We start from the raw sequence: 13,727 nt of genomic DNA, 5'->3' as shown, positions 1-13,727 counted from the left end.
TTTGATGAAGTCCAGTTTATCAGTTATTTGGTGGTTTGTGGTTTGGGGGTTTCAGCTAAGAAATCTTTGCCTTGTCTAGAGTTGCAAAGATTTTTCCCTTAGATCCAACAGGCCTGCCCACTCCTCTGTGTTTGGAGTTAGTCTGAGACATCTTCATTATCTACTCCTTCCTTTGTTCTGATGTCTCCTAGTTACATCTGTAGCCAGGAGCCCAGATTCTGTTATGATCTAACAGTCCTCTAATGCTTCTCTCCCATTATTTCTCTGCACCAAAACTTACCGCCAACAAAATTGTTGTACTGTTGGTGCCACTGAAAACCATCACCTCCTGAGTTGTTTTCATACCAGTTCTATCTAAAAATGTTCTTTTTCTTCCTTTAAGTTTTAGAGAAAAAAAAACAGGCTTAGGATCTAAGCCCATTCATTCATTTATTTGTTCCTTTTCAACAAAAAATGTGTCTGCCCACCATGAGCCCAGACACTGGCAGTTGGGTGTGCACAGCATAGCTGGGCCCTGTCCTATGTGTTTCCAGTCTGGTGTAGAAGGTGGAACATGCCATTATGGGTGTGATCTGTGTGGCAGTTGTGAGGTGGACGATCTGCCACATGTCTTTGCCTCTGAATTCTGAATCAATTGAGAAGTTAATGTTAGAGGCCAGTGGAGTCAAAGGCTCAGACTTACTGCTGGTAAAGCTGAACTAGATAATGTGGTTTTCACCCAACGCCACACCAGTCTTCCTATGCGTCCTACGTCTTATTAAACTTGCCACTGGGTAATAGGCAAAGCAGCTGCATAGATACACGCTTCCCTTCCTCGGGGTGGGCAGGGGATGGTCGCTACAAGAAGTGGCCAGAAACCTAGAAGGGAGGCCACATACTTGCAGGCAGGCAGGTCCCAAAAGAGCGAGCCAAGGTCAAGTCAGGCTCCTCTCATCACACACGCCTGAACCCCAATCTCTCCAAACAGATCAGTGAGTTAGGGTAAGGAGAAGGGAAATAGAGGAGTAGAGGCATTCTCCCCCATGACTTCTGCAGGAGAAATTTTGATCTTATCAACTCAAGCAGTAACTGGCCAAATGGTTTTAAAAACAAAGGTTGTAAAAATTCTTTAGAAAATTTTATGTTAAAAAAGTTCTATTTGATGTGGTCTGTGGATGCCTGGTCTATGGAGGGGCCTTCAAAAGCCAGGGCACTTCTCAGAATGCTCAAATGGTGGCCCATGGGCCAGCTGCCATTTGTCAGCAGCGAGCAACAAAATCAGGAGCTCATGCCAGGATGAAAATCAGTTACATTGCGAAGAATGCTGTTAGTTGAGCTGACATTTGTGTTTTGTAGCAAGACTTTCTCAGTGAATGAAGCTAAGTGCTGATGTACGTACATTCTGGCACACGTCTCCTACCTAGCCATGCACTGGCACTTTGAGTAGCACTGGCCTTATGCCTCTGGATACCATTCCCCGCCTCCCCTGGCGAGGTGATGATGGGTAGTAGAGAGCTGGTGTGCTGGACATGGTGAACCTGACCCTTGGCCTGTTCCTGCCCAGGTGATCGCCATGATCAAAGGCCTGCAGGTGCTCATGGGCAGGATGGAGAGTGTCTTCAACCAGGCCATCAGGAACACCATCTACGCGGCATTGCAGGACTTCGCCCAGGTGACACTGCGTGAGCCCCTGCGGCAGGCGGTACGGAAGAAGAAGAACGTCCTCATCAGGTGGGTTTTCAGATACCTTCGGGAGCATATCAGACATAAGTATGCCAGATACCCTTCAGAGAGGATGTCCTGGCTCAGCCACTGAACACACACGGGTTCTTCCAGCAAGCTCTAGAGGGTTCTTTAGAAGTTTGGGCATTTGGGATGAATTAAGCCTTCATCTCTGGAAGTCCATATCCACTGCTGTCTAGCTGTGTGAACTTGGTAAAGTTAATGACCTTCTCCAAACCTCAGTTTTCCTCATTTGTAAAATAGGGATTATTATAATCCCCACCTGCTGCCTGTTGGGATGATGAAATGAGATGGTCCACAGATAGACCTAAGCACATGTAGCATGGAGTAGGTATGCAGTACATCTAAGCTATTATGAAAACTAAGCACATACAGATTTCGTAAGACCAATGAGACTCCCCAATAACCAGAAAGGAAAAATAGACATCTTGCCTCACACAAGTTCTGTCTCACTTGATGGGCTCAGAGCTGAGTTCTCAAACATCCCTTGGACATCAGAACCATGTAGGACACTTGTTTAAGCACAGATTCCTGGACCGTACCTTAAATCTGTTAAACCAGAGTTTTGGACTGGGGGCAGAAATGAGCATGCTTTACAAACACCCCAAGAATTCAAATGTGGGTAGTCCTGGGACACCATGGCCCCTGGACACACAAGCTTGTAGTGTCTTTTTCCCATGGTGAGACCTGGTCTGAGTCTTAGTTCTTCCTTCCCCAGTGTCCTACAGGCAATTCGAAAGACCATCTGTGACTGGGAGGGAGGGCGAGAGCCCCCCAATGACCCATGCTTGAGAGGGGAGAAGGACCCCAAAGGTGGATTTGACATCAAGGTGCCCCGGCGTGCTGTGGGGCCGTCCAGCACACAGGTAAGCGGCTCCAGGCACAGGCCAGCTGCGTTGACTCAGAGGCCAGCCGGGCTATGGTAGATCATCATGGCTGGCCATGGGCAGTGGGACTGGGAGCCATCGGTCAGGAGGGGCAGGGTTGAGTGGCTGCTCTGGTCTTATTCTGCCATCTTGTTTTGATATAAGAAGGAGGACCACTGGCTTAAGATTCAGGAGACCTGGATTCTAGTCCTAGATACCTGTGTGACCTCGGGCACGTTACAGATCTCTCTGTGCCTCAGTTGTTTAAACTAGCTAATGGGGATAATACCACATCCACCTTGCCTGGCTATCTTCAAGTCCTATGAAGTATAGATTCCAAAGTGCAGGAGGAGGTTAAAGTGGAATCTATACACATCTATCCTGTCCCTCTTTAATAAGCCCTGGCCCTTTCCCCTAAAAGTTCTGCCTCTGACTTGCTGTGTGATCTTGGGCAAGCACCTTGAGCTCTCTGAGCTCTGACTATCTTCTCTGCAAGATGAAAACTTCGAATGAGATTGTGTTACTAACAAAATATCCCTTAGTTCCACATCCTTCCAAAAGTGCAAGTGTTGAAAGCCCTTGTCCCCTTAGAGGAAGTCCAGTATTTGGAAACACTCAGAGTTGCCAGCCAGAGCTTCTGCGCAAGAGGTCGCCCGTGGCTTATCCAGAGCAGTCATAACATTACAGAAAAAAAGTCAATAATCTGAGTATCTCCGTTAAGTCCCTGCTACCTACTTAAGGCTAGGTAGTTTCTGGTAGTATTTTTGATGTGCTAGAAAAAGCAGATGGTTCTTATTGCGAGTTTAAGGGTCTCAGAGGCCTCACTTACCATGACCTTTAAGCCTCTCTCTGCTCTCAGTCACCCGAGATGGACCATCCGAGGCCCACCCCCTGACCCTTCTCCCTGTGTGTGTGTCTGTGTCTGTGCTGGGGGCTGGGGCAGGGGAGAGGTGGGTTCTCGGCAGGGTCATCTTAACTCCCCTTGGCTTGACAACCCTCTGCCAGTTTGCATCAATCTCACCAGCTGGTTGTAGAATGCCCCGAGGAAGCGTCTGCAAATAGTTCTGTGTAGTATCAAGGATTGAGGTCCGGGGGACACTGAGCAGGGCTTTCAGGTGTTTCTGTAAGTTTTACGACATGAATGAGCAGGAGACAGACAAGGCACAAAAGACACTGGAAAGGAGGAGGAGGGGGCTTAACAGGCAGAGAGAAAAGGAGAGGTGAGGAAGGGAGGATTTGTGTAGATGATGTGAGAGGGGTGGGTCACCAGCGGTAAATCCCCCCTCACCCCCAGCCTCCAGCAGGTCATGCCAGGGTGGCACAGACATGTGGAATAGACTCCTAGACAACCAGAGCTGGGAGAGCTCTTAGAGAAACCTAGGCCCTCCCCCTATCTTGCAGATGGGGAAACTGAGGTCTAGAGAGGGGAAGTGACTTGTCCAAGTCACAAGGTGAGTCCCAGGTGGAGGTGGGACAAGAACCCAGGTCTCCTGACACCCACCCAGGGCTCTGGTACGGTCTGCAGGACACAGTAGACATGGGCATCTTGTGTAGTTGGGATAGAGACTGGTTTGGTGAATTAAATGCTCTGTTTAGTAAAAGTACATGGGAAAAGAGTTCACCCTCTTATGGGTGAAACCAGTTTTCGGATAGTTAGAGTTGGATATCAATCAGACAGCATCCACAACAGATTAGACTTGGATTCTTCCTTTGAGGACTTGAGAGGCCGTCATGAGAAGGGTGCTTCTCGGCTCTTAGGGATGATGAGACGGGCCCCCCAACAGGCCTGCGGATGGGGGACTGTCTGAGGCACTGACGGCCACCATGGCTGCTTTCCCACAAAGGAAGCCCTGTGGCAGGGATGGTGGGTCACGTTTCTGTGGCTGCCCTGCCCGCATCAGTGCCAGGCATGTGGTGGGGAAGATCCCAGGGAAGCTCCAGAGGCAGCGAAGACAAACGCGGTTGCTGGGAGGTTGGAGTGTCTCAGAGGTAGCCCCCGGCAGTCGCGGCGGCTTTCCCACCGTATACAATACCTCTTGCTTTTCTCTCTCTCTCTCTCTCTCTCTTTCTCTCTCTCCCTCTTCCCTGTCTCTCCTGCCCTCCCGTTCCCTCTTCCTTCTCTCCTATCTGTGTCTTAGGCCTGCCAGTGGTCCCCGAGGGCTTTGTTTCACCCCACTGGTGGCACACAGGGCCGAAGAGGCTGCCGATCCCTGGTATCACACCGCCTGGCTGGGTGGTTTGGGTACCCTTCTCGAGGAGGCAGCAGGAATGGACTAGCCTGGCTCCTCAAGGCCCCTTCCAGCCCTAAGATTCACAGACAGATGATGTGGAGAGATCTAGATTAGCAAAGAGAACCACCCCACCGCACTTGCATCCTTTGCACTTAAGGCACCCTGTAAGCGGGAGTTAATTGTCTAGTAGCCTCCTGTGTAAGTACCAATGTTAACCCGCCTTCCACCCCGGACTTCAGCAGGCTGTGCAGTGCAGCTGATGCCACCAAGGGGGCGCCATTGCTCAGCCACGGGGTCAAAACACTGAGGATCAGGAACAGGTGTGGGAGGGGGTTCGTTCTGATCTTATCCCATTTCTCAGTTCCTCAGAATGTTAGTTCTGAAAGGGACTGGTGTGAGAAGGCATCTGGTCCAACCCCCTCATGTTACATGAGACAGCTGAGGCCCAGAGTGGGGGCTTTGTTGCCTAAGGTCACACAGCAAATCAGCAGCAGTGCCTGGCCTTGAACCCCGGTCTTTTGACTCCCAGTCCAGTGCTCCACGCATGGCATCTGTGGCCCTCTGGGAAAACAGGGAGTGACTCCAGGGTGACACGTAATGAGGTTCTCCTCTGATATACACACCCTTGGCCAAGCAGAGCAGGGAGCCACCTGCTGTGGCCAGGTCCACCGGCCCAGGGATGCCACGGGGCCCGGGTTGGCCATGAAGGTTTTCACAGTTCCACATTTACTTCTCAAACCCTAAACTGGTGCTTCCTTAGGACAATGCTTTTTAAGAGCAGACATCTGCAGAAAAGAATAAATACATAAATACAACACGAAGCAACCTTTTCCCCTGGGGTAGAGGGCCAGCTTCTGACCACCTCATCTTGCCTTCTTTTTCAAGCTGTACATGGTGCGGACCATGCTTGAATCACTCATTGCAGACAAAAGCGGCTCCAAGAAGACCCTGAGGAGCAGCCTCGACGGACCCATTGTCCTCGCCATAGAGGACTTTCACAAACAGTCCTTCTTCTTCACACATCTGCTCAACATCAGTGGTGAGCTGCATCCCATCCCTGCTAAGGCATGGAGGGAGGGGACGAAGGTCTCAGAGCCACTAAGACCACCAAGCCAGGCGTGGCAAAGGGACGTGATCGTTGACCCTAAGGGGCACATATCACCGCCAAGGAAAACACACACACTTTCCAGTGGGCTTTTGGAGCTGGGAAAGGCCAGGTTCAACTCAGCTATTCTGACCTAGCTAAATGTGTCTGGGAGATACCTGTGGCTAATTTGTCATAAAGTCCTTAGTAGAGAGGGATCAAAAACAAGAATATGCACATACAGACACAGGATGCTCGACTTGCTACTCAGCCGCAGCCGAGCGCTAAGTAGTACTTGCTGCTGCCAGCAGGGGAGGCTCTCGAGCTGCATCCCAGTCCTGTGTTCTTCACACTTCTTCTCCTTTTAGTAAGATGTATGTCTAGGGCAGAGGAAGAGTAGTATCTCAGGGATGTGAGTCTTCGTATGTCTGCTGGGATTGAAGAGAGTGATGACTGTAACAAACAGTACATTCTTCTCCATTAGAGAGTAGCCTGGGAAGGGCCTTCAAGGCCTCTAAACTGTATGGGATCTAAGAAGTAACACACACAAGAAGTCAAGGAGCCACAATCCAATTGAAAGTGGGCACTTGGGGGCCTATCTTGACACTGACACTGTATTTGTGTAATGAACACACTTTTGTTTTGTTTGGTTTTTTGAGACAGAGTCTTGCTCTGTTGCCCAGGTTGGAGTGCAGTGGCACTATCTCAGCTCACCACAACCTCTGCTTCCCAGGTTCAGGCTGGAGTGCAGTGGTGTGATCTTACCTCACTGCAACCTCTGCCACCCAGGTTCAAACAATTCTGCTTCAGCCTCCTGAGTAGCTGGGATTACAGGCATGCACCACTATGCCTGGCTAATTTTTTTTTTTTTTTTTTTTTTTTTTTTTTGTATTTTCAGTAGAGACGGGATTTCACCATGTTGGCCAGGCTGGGCTCAAACTCCTGACCTCAAGTGATCTGCCTGCCTCAGCCTCCCAAAGTGCTGGTATTATAGGCATGAGCCGCTGTGCCCAGCCATGAGCGTACTTTTCAAGTTTAGGTTGCAGGTTTTCAGGATGACTTTGTAGGAGGGTGATGGGAACTATAGGGGCATCTAAAGCTCTAAAACATCACTGCCTCCTCTTCTCCCCTGCCAGCCCACAACCACTGCCGCTCAAGCTTAAGAAATGCTATTTTCCAAGTACATATTAGGCTTGCCTTTAAGTAAAAGAGAGCAGGATCCTACTAATCAATATTAGTACCTGCTACATACCTAACACAGTGACAATAACAATGAAAATTAATAAAAACAATGAGAACTAAGGTCTTTCAGTGCTGAGAGTAACCCAAGGCTCATTCCCTTATGCTTTCAGAAGCCCTGCAGCAGTGTTGCGACCTCTCCCAGCTCTGGTTCCGAGAATTCTTCCTGGAGTTAACCATGGGCCGACGAATCCAGTTCCCCATCGAGATGTCCATGCCCTGGATTCTAACGGACCATATCCTGGAAACCAAAGAACCTTCCATGATGGAGTAAGAGGCAGGATTGGGCCAGCAGTTGGCTCCTGGGGTGCAAGTGGAGGGCAGTTTACCAGGGAGCTCCGTTCTTTCCAGAAGGAAGCACTGAGTTGACAAGAAATGAGGCCATGTGCCCCACCACGGAGAAAGCTCAGCCAGACAGAATCATTTAATTCAGCCTTGCAGATAAATTCTGAAGTTTCCCAGGCCAGCTGCCCTTCCTATGCTTCGTCAGCCTCATAACAGCTATGCTCAGAAAAGAGTAATCTCAGGAGCAGGAAGCTCGTATTCTTAACTGCCACCTGATGTCTTTTAGTCCCAGATACATGTTTACAAGTCCTGGTTTTATTTGCATCTTGGACTTCTTATTTCTTTGGGCTGACTGTGAAGTAAGTTGCTCCTAAGCGGTGGAGGCTCTGGGAACATCAGAGAGGGCTGAAAGATGGTCTTTTCCTGACTCTGAACTTGTTTCTATTTCGCAAGCAAGTATAAAACTGTCTTCCTTAAGGGAGGTTATTAGTAAGCGGCTGGCTGTGTTTTTCCCTCTTCAGGTATGTCCTCTACCCTTTGGATCTGTACAACGACAGCGCCTACTATGCTCTGACCAAGTTTAAAAAGCAGTTCCTGTACGATGAGATCGAAGCTGAGGCAAGTGACGTGCTTCTCTTTTTGCTCCTTTAATCTTGTTCCAAATTCTGGACTTTTCCAGTCTTTTGCTATTAGCATGAAGTAGGAGTATCAGTGACTTGTTCTAGGAGAGGAATCTCTGTAATCATGGCCATCAGAAGGCCCGTGTAACCTTTGAGGGCAGAAGTACAAACTGAGACACCCAGCTCAGGACCTGCTGCCTTTCTCTTCCCACCCACAAACTCTGTGCTGCACCATGAAAGGTTTCGTGTGCATGTGTGTAAATACCCAAGCTCTGCCTGTCAACTCTGCTCAAAAACAGTGACCCTCAGCCAGACCTAAAACCTATGGTCACACACACCCGTAGTGCAGTCCATCCTCAGAGGGGAGGCCAGAGAAGAGAGCACGTGGCCCTGGAAGAGGCTTGAGCTGCCTGTAGAAGGCTTCTCAGAGCTGGTTCTAGAAGGGGAGAATGGGACCTGAGTGCACACGCCCACCTTGACCCTATGGATTCTTTGCCTGGAGGGAGGTCTACTGATGACCCTTGAAGCTCAAAGTGCAGGGCAGCGGCCTCAGTGACCTAGGTCTGAGGAAAGCACTAAATACAGCGCTGGAGTTTTGTGTTCTGCATACCACGTAGGGTGTTAGATGAAAGATCTGAAAGCTTTTTGAATCATTAACCTTATGGAGCCAAGGGTCTGGTGAGAAAGGATCAAAGGTTAATCACATAAATATTAAACATGAAAGACTTAAAATACTAAATCTGACAGTAAATAGGATCTGTTTCCTTTGACTCTTACCTAGCTACTGCCTTTGCCCCATCTCATAGTCATGTCCTGCTCTTGCTATTTTTGGAATATTTGGTTTGATTCTCTGTGTCTGGTGTGAATTATCTTCCCACCTGAGCATCACAGTCTGTCACTGATGATGAGACCCTGAAATGTCAATGCTTTCTTCATTAAAAACCAAAGCTACGTAAGCAGAGTTGGAAGGAAGGCACTTTGAAATGTGACTATCAACTTCATAAACAAATTTGTGGCCAGGTGTGGTGGCTCATGCCTGTAATCCCAGCACTTTGGGAGGCCAAAGTGGGTGGATCACCTGAGGTCAGAAGTTTGAGACCAGCCTGGCCAATATGGTAAAACTCCGTCTTTACTAAAAATAAAAAAATTAGCTGGGCATGGTGGTGGGTGCCTGTAATCCCAGCTACTTGGGACGCTGAAGCAGGAGAATCGCTTGAACCCAGGAAGTGAAGGTTGCAGTGAGCCGAGATCACACCACTGCACTCCAGCCTAGGCGACTTGTCGAGGGAGTCTCTGTCTTAAAAAAAAAAAAAAAAAATACAAAAAATTAGCCGGGTGTGGTGGTGGGCGCCTGTAGTCCCAGCTACTCGAGAGGCTGAGGCAGGAGAATGGTGTGAACCCGGGAGGCGGAGCTTGCAGTGAGCCGAGATTGTGCCACTGCACTCCAGCCTGGGCGACAGAGCAAGACTCCGTCTCAAAAAAAAAAAAAAAAAAAATTGCAAAGCAAAGTAAAATACAATGAAAAATAACGTCTATCAGAAGAGATAGATGGGGAGGCTGCCGAGTTAGCAGACAGATTCGAGCACTGACGGGTTCTGACGGTCTGTTGCATCCCTCCAGGCAGGCAGCCTCAAAACAGCTGAGGAGGGGGGCCGTGGGGAGGTTGGTTCCTTTTTGAACTTTGCCTTGTCTGTTGACTGACTGAGGACCCTGAGAGCAAGGGACCAAACCTCCCAAACTTAGCCACAGAATCTTCTTTTTCCCCTTCAAAGCATCTTTCCCCAGAATGCACTTTGGGCAGTCCTGGCCGACTGCCCTTTCAGTTGGCTCAGTTTCTGTGATTAAGCTGAACGGGCACCAGTGATGTTCCTGCTTCCTCTCCACCAGGTGAACCTGTGTTTTGATCAGTTTGTCTACAAGCTGGCAGACCAGATCTTTGCTTACTACAAAGCCATGGCCGGCAGGTAGGAAAGCCCCAGAGCTGTGAGTAGCAATCTCTTAAGACTGCCACCTGGAAGATGTGATTTTCTGTCGTGAAACCTCCCTCCTTCTTTAGCCTCTGAGGAAAACAGAGCCATTCCACAGGCCCAGACTGGATGCTGAAATAGAGTGGAAAGGAAACTAAACAAATAGAGGGCTCACCTCACACAGACTGCAGTCTAGCAGGAAAGACAGACATTGACTAAAAGCGATGAGTGCACAGTGACAAGGAGGTTACACGCTCTCTGTGAGGGAAAAGCTCATGGGAACGTACGACGGTTAAACCTTTGGGGGTGGAGAACTAGAAAGGCCATCTTGTGGAAGTGGCATCTGAGTTCTTATCTGAAGTTGGTAGGAGTGAAGAAAGTAAAAGGAGGTGAAGGATGTGGCAGGAAGTTGCAGGCAAAAGGAACTGCTTGTGCAAGGTCCCTGTGGCGGGAGTATAATGATAACAGCCTGCCAACCTCACAGGGCTGTGGGAGGATTCCTGTGGATTAATGCGTGTCAGTGTCTCTTCACCACCACTAGAGGGGGCAGGCTGCCTGCTAAGGCTGGGGAGGTGGGCAGGGCCAGAGCACGCCGGCTTTGTGGCTGTTTCTCCCAGGAGTGGAATGACTCCGAATGGTTTCAAAAGTACAACAGTGACCCGATTCGATTTTTATTTACTTGTGAAAGTTTACTCTCTTAAAAATATAAATGTACGGAGAATGAATTGGAGAAGAATGGGTGTGTGCAAACCAGACAGGAGGCCAGTGAAGAAGTCTGGATCAGAGATGTATCAGGCTTAGAGGCTCCTTGGTATTGCCACTATATGTTGGTTCAAACCCTCGTGAGTTCTTGGTTTTCAAGAACCTGTAACAGCACTGATCAAGGAAAACCTCAAATTTATATATAGGTATTTCCATTCTTATTGGAAATCCAAACATACCAACCAGTAATTTCAAGGATAGTTCCTTACTTTAATAATTTCTCTATGAAAAGGATTTGCTTCATTTTGCTTTTAACAGCCAAAGTAGCCCTGATATATTTCAAATAGGAGTTGATGTGCAGCACACACAAGTTTCTGTTAACATAGCATGTGCATTAAATAATGGGACTCTTAAAGGCTGGAAAGTATAGAAAGCATGCATGTAGGATTTCAAGGAAAGCAGAGAACACAGCCTTTCACAGAGTAGTCAGTACGTATCTGTGGATTGAATGGGATGTGGTTCTAACAGTGAGTTGGGTTTCTGGCTCCTGTAAGACAATTCTGATTCCAAATACACTGTTCCATCATCTACAGAAACAGACTCAGGCGTGTCGAACCCTGGGTCTTCCTTTGTCTAACTTATGGGCTTTTATCTACACCCTTCCCTGTAAGATCAGTGATTTTTGAAAGTGTGGGAAGTTGAGGAGGTTGAGAGATTCGGAGAAAGTCCAGGAGGAAAACCATGAGCTAGGTCAATCCTGTTCATTCGAAACGCCACGCGGCCACAAATGTGAGCCAGAGATGTTACTTTAAATTTTTTAGTAGAGGTATTTTAAAAAGGAAAAAGAAGCAGGTGAAATTAATTTTAATAATATATTTAACCCCACATATCCAAAACATTATAATTTTGACATATACTCAATATAGGAATTATTAGAGATTTTTCATTCTTTTCTTCTAAGTCCTCAAAATCCTGTGTTTTACAGCCCATCTCAGTTTGGACCAGCCGCATCTCAAGTGTTCAGTAGGCACGTGTGGCTGGTGGCTACTACTTTGGACAGTGTAGATTTAGATGATGTCTCTTTCTTGCACAAAACCTTTAGGTGGCTTTTAGTTATGTCTAGAATGTACCTAGCCTCTTTACTAGGATCTGTGTGGCCCTACCTGGTTTGGCCCTGGTCTAATGTTATAAATTCATTTTGCACCATGCTGTGCAACCTGCACTGTACTTTATCCACACTGGCCATCTTTCCTTTTCTCAAACGTACCCAAGCTTACAGTGTCAATGATAGTGCTCCCCTAGATCTTTCCGATTTTATCATTCAGGCCTCCATTTAGCAAAACTTCCTTAGAGAGACTTTGCCTGACTTCCTAACTCCAAATGATCCCATTTTCTTATTTTCAAAGCACTTGCTCCTCTGCAATCCACGCCTCAGTGTGAAAGATAGTAACACTCCCAGCTCATAGGGTTGTGGAGAGATTTAAAATGACGTGTGTTTGTATGTGTGTGTTTAAAGTGCCTGGGAAATAATAAACACTATGCAACTATTACCAATTATCTGAAATTATTTCATTCCTCTGTTTGTGTTTATCAGTCTTTCCTCATTCGAATATGAGCTCCATGAGGACAGGCACTTTGTATTCCCAGTACCCAGAATGTTTCCTGGGATACATCAAGCAAGCACTCAATTGCTTCTGTGGTAAATGAATAAAAGAGGAAAGTGGCCCAAGTTCAGTGTTGCCCATGTTTAACTTAGAAACTCTGTTTCACATATTGAGCTTCTGTGACTGAAAAGAAATTTGAAGTAACTTATCTAGAGCAGAAAACAATTTTGCTTAAGATATATAAGATATAAGATATATATCTTATATAAGATAGTGCTCTGTGGGTAGATTCTATGATCTGAAATAGAAGTATCTGGGCAGTTGAGAGTCATTCACTGTCTGTTTACTGGCCTTGTTTCACTTTTATTCCTTCCAGTGTCCTGTTGGATAAACGTTTTCGAGCTGAGTGTAAGAATTATGGCGTCATCATTCCTTATCCACCGTCCAATCGCTATGAAACACTGCTGAAACAGAGACACGTCCAGGTATGGGGAGCGGAAGCCACCATGGAGATGGAAGGGGCAGGAGAGAGCAGCTGTGAAGTCAGCCTAGAGATCAGGAATCAGGCCTGGGTACTGTCTTCCCGGCGTGTTGCCAGTGCGGGTTTCTGAGCCTGGGTGTAGCACAGCCTCAGGATCTCATAAACAATAAAGAGGCTTTGGGCTTCCTTTGGCTCAGGTTCTGGGCTTATCCACCCGTCTATAGCTGACCTCTGACAAGTTATGGCAACCAAAGCCTTCGTCTTCTCATCATAAGCTGCAGCCCACTTTTTCCAGTTGGGATGCCACTCAGAGATGGGTAAATCTGTCCCTGAACAGGGCCCAAGTGCCGGTCTAAGTGAGGAAGACTGTGGCACCTTTGAAACGAAAGCATGTCAGGGCAAATCCACGGTAGAAATTGTTTTGTGTGTGTGTGCAGAGTTGGTTTCTATTAACATTTGACCCTAGATATAGAGGAAATGTTGCTGGGAACTGAGAAACATCCCCACTTAACAAAGTTAATGTGAGGCAGACAGACGGCATAAGAGATGCCCCAGCAGATGGCGAGCCCTCCTCCCAGAGCCCTGCTGTTGGCCAAGTGGGTGGCAAAATGGCCTTTATGCTGTGATGTCTGTGTGCTTATTATGTGGTCCTGATCTTTGTGAAAGGGCCAGGCTGAGGCTAAGCCCATGCCAGAGGTGAAAAGGAAAGAATTCATCTCAGAGACCCTGGACATTCCCGTTGCGATGAGAAATCCAAGGAAATGGAGACTCATTCAATGGGGCGGGGGAGGGGGCAGGGAATAGAATTTGTACTTCTGTCAACAGCAGGGGCTCAATGAGAGCTTTTCTTTCAACCTCTCAGAAGATTACTGCTATCAGTTACAATGCAGTCAGAATTAGCCACAGGATATTAAATACTGAGGGCT

At 47.7% G+C, this 13,727-nt stretch overlaps 1 protein-coding gene across 3 annotated transcripts in view; it reads left to right on the top strand.

Moving 5' to 3' along the window:
* CYFIP2 (cytoplasmic FMR1 interacting protein 2) overlaps positions 1 to 13,727 on the top strand; it is a 133,752-nt gene that overhangs the window by 52,617 nt on the left and 67,408 nt on the right. For 2 of the 3 annotated variants that reach the window (XM_008015141.3, XM_038005523.2), the window contains exons 14-20: positions 1,544 to 1,710; positions 2,441 to 2,588; positions 5,705 to 5,858; positions 7,256 to 7,412; positions 7,949 to 8,045; positions 9,935 to 10,011; positions 12,697 to 12,805. In XM_008015141.3, coding sequence (XP_008013332.1) covers positions 1,544 to 1,710; positions 2,441 to 2,588; positions 5,705 to 5,858; positions 7,256 to 7,412; positions 7,949 to 8,045; positions 9,935 to 10,011; positions 12,697 to 12,805 — 909 coding nt within the window. Of the gene's footprint in view, positions 1 to 1,543; positions 1,711 to 2,440; positions 2,589 to 4,726; positions 4,802 to 5,704; positions 5,859 to 7,255; positions 7,413 to 7,948; positions 8,046 to 9,934; positions 10,012 to 12,696; positions 12,806 to 13,727 lie in introns of all 3 variants that reach the window. The other variant, XM_008015139.3, reaches the window with a different exon arrangement.

Source organism: Chlorocebus sabaeus, chromosome 23 (assembly GCF_047675955.1).
Source record: "Chlorocebus sabaeus isolate Y175 chromosome 23, mChlSab1.0.hap1, whole genome shotgun sequence".
Taxonomy (NCBI): domain Eukaryota; kingdom Metazoa; phylum Chordata; class Mammalia; order Primates; family Cercopithecidae; genus Chlorocebus; species Chlorocebus sabaeus.
This window is presented reverse-complemented; position numbering and strand designations above follow the sequence as displayed.